This window comes from Amblyomma americanum, chromosome 8, assembly GCF_052857255.1.
Source record: "Amblyomma americanum isolate KBUSLIRL-KWMA chromosome 8, ASM5285725v1, whole genome shotgun sequence".
NCBI classification, from domain to species: Eukaryota; Metazoa; Arthropoda; class Arachnida; order Ixodida; family Ixodidae; genus Amblyomma; species Amblyomma americanum.
The window spans coordinates 24,313,096-24,319,508 of NC_135504.1; the positions used below are offsets into that span (position 1 = coordinate 24,313,096).

The 6,413-nt window shown below is 44.2% G+C and overlaps 1 protein-coding gene across 1 annotated transcript; it reads left to right on the forward strand.

Annotated features, from left to right (window-relative positions):
• The first annotated feature begins 647 nt into the window (after positions 1–647).
• Positions 648–4,581, forward strand: LOC144100148 (uncharacterized). The gene is made up of 2 exons (XM_077633177.1): positions 648–777; positions 2,596–4,581. The coding sequence occupies exon 2, from the start codon at positions 2,704–2,706 to the stop codon at positions 3,019–3,021; it is 318 nt and encodes a 105-aa protein (XP_077489303.1). The 5' UTR covers positions 648–777; positions 2,596–2,703; the 3' UTR covers positions 3,022–4,581.
• The last annotated feature ends 1,832 nt before the right edge of the window (positions 4,582–6,413 follow it).

The following is a 6,413-nucleotide window of genomic DNA, read 5'->3' on the forward strand; positions in this document are numbered from 1 at the left end:
CTAAGATGCCGTTGGGAACTGACACTTGTTTAAGCACACCAAGTGTCTATAACTCCCCATTGCCCTCCCCATTTTGATGTATGTATTTGAAGAAAAGCGGTCTGAAATCTAATCAAGGTTTTACGATAGCCCATCTCCGTTCTCTGTTCTGTGTTCAAATGTTCCCTGGGCAGGAAAAAGAGTGCTGCCCTAAACTCTGTCAGTACAACACACGTAAAAATTAATTGTATTCAGCATATTCGTGACGCTCGCAGATGACGATGTAAACATGAGGAAAAAGTTAAAAATACTGCATCATGATGAAAATTTCGTTGCATCAGCTTTGACTCAAACGCTAAAAATTGTGCGTTTGTTTTTTCGCAATCTGCTCACCGCGTCGTAACTTCGCTCAATACGGCGAAAAATACAGCCTTATTGTTTCCGTGTGCCTCTTGGTCGGGTCTGCTTTGTGATCGTGCACAAAGCTTCACTGCCAGATGGTAGGATCGTGAATCCCACTTCGCGAAACCGCCTTGGCGGTTTGCAACTGGTGCGCCTGGATTTCAAATCTTTTGAAGAAGAAAAAAATATATATATTACTCTTTAATCAAACGAAGCAACACCGGAACATGCACTCGCCTTCAGGGCTTGGCTTTTTACATCAAGATAACTCCACCCAGCACATTTTCGTGGTTTCTGTGAATCTTACAACTCTTTTAGTACACGGTGACTGAAAATGAAGCCTCGTGTTCATCTCAGTGCTGTTGAGATACATAAGACAAATTTTGGCAATACCAAGTAAGTTTTCCTTGTCATCTAATTTGTGACATACTTAAAAAACCAGAGAACCCTAAAAGCGGCAAAAAGTTATCAAAGTGCTTACTGGCCGTAACCCCGATTCAGTCTATATTGAAGGTCTGAAATGTTCGATATGTTCGATATATCCGCCTCTTCAAGGGGGATAGTTTACAAACATTTCGGACCATTACTGTATAATCCGGGTGGAAGCAGCAATAGCAATAGCTACGTGGTGGCCATTACATTCAATCTTATCAGAGCGGCCATACTTGGGTAGGTCTATTTAAATTAGGCCAGTCGGTTTCACATGATTACTCAGCGTATAGACGAAATGAGCGGCACCATCCAATGGAAAGGTGAAAGAGTTTTTGCGCTATCATTAGTACAAAGTCGTCGATTGCATGCCTAATCATTATTCTACAATGCTGAATGGAGACAAAAAATGCGATATGCAAGTGGGTGCCCAAAATTAAGAATAGAGCATTTCATGAAGCTTAAACAATCGCACGAATGCTGCCCCATATACGATCCGCTCCCACCAGGTTTCTTGACAGCTCTTCACCACAAACCAGTGGCGGCCTTATCCAATTCGCAACTAATTAAACAGGCGGCAGAGGACAACTAGGTTCAATTTTAAATGTTAGTGTAAATTAATTTCATCAATCTTTCTGCTACGTCGATGTTTCTTGGGCACTGAACCAAACCTAAGATAATTGTATTTAAAAATATACATTTTTTTCCCTGCCAACAGATACAAACAAGCGGCGTCTAGAGCAAAAAGAACGCCTTGAGCACTGTTTGAATGCGAATAGTGGTTTAGCATTGACTCAGGGATACGCGTTGAAAAATTTTGTTAATGTCGTCGTATTTTGCTTGCTACATCGGCCGGTGACTGCGACATATTTATTTTCGGAGGACTTTTTCTACTTTATATAAGCTTCGTTCCCATTAAAAGCAGCCTCATGCTCATTATAACGCTGTAATCAATCGATACAAGCTAACTTCAGTTGGTCCTCAATGTCCTAAACACTTCCTTCCAGCACTCTAGCTCGTAATGTCCCTGAAAGGTTTAATTTGTGCTTGTTGGTTGAGATTGATGTGAATGTCACACTCAAGATCAACAGAGTCGTCAGAATGAGAAGTTTCGCTCACTCGGTAGTCCTTATATCTTGCGCAGTTCTCATTACAGGCGCCAAAGAAAGGTTTTTGTAACACTTAAGTTACCCGCCTCGGTGGCTCAGTGGTTAGGGCGCTCGACTACTGATCCGGAGTTCCCGGGTTCGATCCCGACCGCGGCGGCTGCGTTTTTATGGAGGAAAAACGCTAAGGCGCCCGTGTGCTGTGCGATGTCAGTTCACGTTAAAGATCCCCAGGTGGTCGAAATTATTCCGGAGCCCTCCACTACGGCACCTATTTCTCTCTTCTTTCACTCCCTCCTTTATCCCTTCCCTTACGGCGCGGTTCAGGTGTCCAACGATATATGAGACAGATACTGCGCCATTTCCTTTCCACCAAAAACCAATAATTAACACTTAGGCCACGAAGAAATTTTTTTCCGCGCAACCTATGTACGCGGCCTGACATTCAGGGATGCGCTGTTCTGCTGGTCGCACAAGAAAACGCAGATCACACCCTTGAGTTCGTTGTTGGATTATTGGTGTCCAGGAAATTAAGCAGTACGCTAGCTTGCGGGTTTCGAAAACTTCCCATGGTACTTGTGTATTGTCATGCTTGCGCTCTTCTCCTCCGCTACACGAGGAACAGACACGCTTCCTTGATGCACAAGTTCACAAGAATGCTTCCATGACATCTTTTCAGGTAGTACGGAAGCGGCTTCCCATATTTAAACCGGAAAACAGTGGACTGTTTAAAGAGGCCCCGCCCGGGCAGAAGTGCCAAGTGCTTGTCTCTGAATCCGCCGTCACAATGATGACCTATATGGAATGTCTCAAGCGCCCGGACCACACAGTCGCGCTGTTCATCGTGCGAGCCCTGATAATGGCGACGCCTTTGGCCGCAGCGTTGGTGAGCGCTGTGTTCGCGGCCCCTGAGTCTGGAGGCTGCAAAGAACGCTTCTGCCGCAATCTGTGCCTCGCCTGGGGCCATGAGACGGGCGTCTGCCTCGCGTTCTGGCCCTACCGGGACCAGAAGAGGTGCCACTGCTCGGACGTCTGGTTCCGTCCTCAGAAACGAGGTGGCGCCACTAACCGGCGCAAGCCTCTATTACCGCTGCGCAGGGTCTGACTCTTTGTAGATTGTAGATTTCCTTGCAAATTTATGGTCACTCTTGTGCATGCGAGATGTTTGTGCAACAATGAACCAGCGCCCCGATGTAGCTTGAGCCTAAAAGAAATGAAGCAGCCAAGTCGAAAAATTGACAGAACCGTGTCGCAAACACCACATAATGTTTCGTAGTTTTGTCCTAACGACAGTTTTGCCTGTTGTTTTGTAGTATATTTTTGTAGTCCTGAAGTTTTCATGTGACACTTTTCGGTAGTAACTACAAAAATTATGTTATTACTACAAAAATTACTGTTACAAGGATTTGATCAAAAATAATGCGGAAGTCATGTTGTGTGTTTTTCGACTGGGGAACCTCTCGAAACTTGCCTTGTGAAAATTTATCGCCAGAAACTGCCTGTTATTCCTACTGTTGTTTTTAACGTTTACTCTTCCTCACTTTCAAGACGAAAGAAACGGCAGAACCGAGTAAAAAAATACGGTGAAATTTTTGTTGTTTGGTCATATAGAAAGTTTTTTCTGTTGTTCTGAAGTATTTTGTGTAGTAAGTACACTAAGAGTTGCTGTTGCAACGAGTTCATTAGCAAGAACACTGCAGAAAATCTGTTCTCACGGAAGATTCTATGTCGTGTATTCCGACCGGGCTTTATTGTCATAACAAATTGCTTAGTAGCGGTAGACCCTTGACGGCCCGGAGGCGTGTAGAATACCTAATGTGTGCCACTTTCACTTGTGAAGCGTACATGGACATCATGCAAGCACTGTAAAAAGGAGAAAAGCATCGAGACAATTGTGAGTCCCACCATAGAAGAAGAGGTTAAGAAGGCAGGTTAGTGATGGGGTTTTATGAGCGTAGACCTCTATAATCCTGCGACCCTCCGATTGATTCACTCTGAGATTTTTTCCCTCCATCCATTGTTTACGTCTGCATGTCATGGCCGCTAAGTATTATAATGACCTAATAATTTTATTGAGCACCCGCATGAAAGCAGTCATAAGACAAGGAAATCGTGTCCAGCAATTTAGGAGAAAAATTATGAAAATTTGGAGATTGTAAGATACTTGTACGGTAATACTTAAGGTAACGGTACAATCTTCTGATATGCAGCAAAACCTTTGTTTTGAAGTGTTTCCATCAGTCACATTAAACAGTTAAGTCTTCCGTAGAAAACAAATGGGGAACGCTTTTGGTGACAGAAAAACGTTAAAATAGAACAAATTCAAGACTGCCGTCGGGTGATCTGCAGATGTATTCATTATTATAGTGAAATCTTACATTATATGAAAAAAATTGCCTTCATAAATGGTTTCCCACTCAAAAATGCTTTTGTCCAGAATTGCTGTGTATAAGCAATTATTACTTCTTCAAGTGACTCCGCACTGTTCAGGAGCTGTTACTTGTAACGGCAGTTCGAATATTTTTCAGCGCCTCCCAAAATGTCCATGCCCAGCATGTTAGTGGCACCCAAATACATTCTTCTTCCCTGTCAGTTTTCGAAGAGACCATTTCGACACTCGTTCTAAGTTTGGTTTGGCTATGGAACTACAAATGAACGACGTCCATACCCGCATACTGTGGTTTTCTCCTGAATGAGTCCTGCTTTTCTCACTTTCATTCTCTGCAGTTACGGCAAAGTGCACTTGTCATCTGTAAGTCGAAACCCTTCGTGATCTTGCCCAAAGATTAGAGCGCTTGAACATAAGCTAGTTGCGGTATGTATAGCTTGCAGAGCATATATGCTATTTACAATTTCTAGTTAGACTAGAACGTTTGGATCTCGTTGTTGTTTCACTGTTCACGCAAGAGGACCGGAGTTCGAATCCTGGTGCCGCGCAATTCTCCACCGGGTTTCAAAAAAAAAAATCCGCGTGTCGATGGAACTGCATAACCAGGCCTGGAGTGCGGCCTTATCTCGGTGAGCATAACCGACAACGCACTCTCTCACCAGAGCAGGATTTGGCCACCCTAGTGTAGTACTTCGCCACAACCTTCTATGATCAAACCAATTAACCCTCGGCCCTCAGTCCCCAGCGGCTGTGAAGCAACTGACCACGGCGGCGGTCAGACATGTGACGCAGCTGAGGGTGCTAAGAATCTCTGGCTCCTGACAGGCCGCCATTGGAATAAACCTCAGCAGTCATACAGGCATTGCGTAATCAGGGGGTAGAAGAGCCGTATGTCAAAATACTGGAAGATATATATAGCAACTGCGCAGCTACTATAGTCCTCCATAAAGTCAGCAATAAAATTCCAATAAGGAAGGGCGTCAGGCAAGGAGACACGATCTCGCCAATGCCATTCACCGCCTATTTACAGGAGGTATTCCGAGGCTTGAATTGGGAACAGTTCGGAATAAGAATAAATGGAGAATAGCTAAATAATCTGCGATTCGCTGATGACATTGCCTTGCTGAGTCACTCAGGAGGTGAACTGCAAATCATGATCAATGAGTTAGACAGGCAGAGCAGAACGATGGGTCTAAAAATTAACATGCAGAAAACCAAGGTAATGCTCAACAGCCTAGCAAGGGAGCAACAGTTCACAATTTGCAGCGAGAGCCTGGAAGTTTTGACGGAATACGTCTACTTAGGGCAGGTAGTGACAGCTGATCCAAATCATGAGAGGGAGATAACTAGAAGAATAAGAATGTGGTGGAGCGCATATGGCAGGTTCTCGCAGGTCATGGGTGGCAGTTACCAATTTCCCTCAAGAGAAAAGTGTACAACAGCTTTATCTTACCGGTACTAACCTACGGGGCAGAAACGTGGAGGCTAACGGAAACAGTTCAGCTTAAGTTAAGGACAACGCAGCGAGCCATGGAAAGAAAAATGATAGGTGTACTGTAAAGAGACCGGAAGCGGGCAGAGTGGGTGAGGGAACAAACGCGGGTTAAGGACATCCTAGTTGAAATAAAGAGAAAGAAATAGGCTTGGGCAGGGCATGTAATGCGAAGGCAAGATAACCGCTGGTCCTTAAGAGTAACGGAATAGATTTCAAGAGAAAGTAAGCGTAGCAGGGGTGGCAGAAGGTTAGGTGGGCGGATGAGATTAAGAAGTTTGCAGGCAAAGGGTGGATGCAGATGGCAAAGGATAGGGTTAATTGGAGAGACATGGGAGAGGCCTTTGCCCTGCAGTGGGTGTAGTAAGGCTGATGATGATGATGATGATGCCCTCTGTATAGTCAGTATTGCGCAAGCGCACCATGCTTCAAATGGTTACAGAATGCTCAACAATATTTAAAACGCTGTACAAAGAATATTATTAAGAAAATAAAATGGACGCATGCAGTAAACTACGCCGAGTAGTCGCTCATAATGATTTTAACTTTATTGAAGAGAGTATGAAACAGTGCCTGTCTTCATAATTGCGTTATGTTACGTATACTTTATAACCTA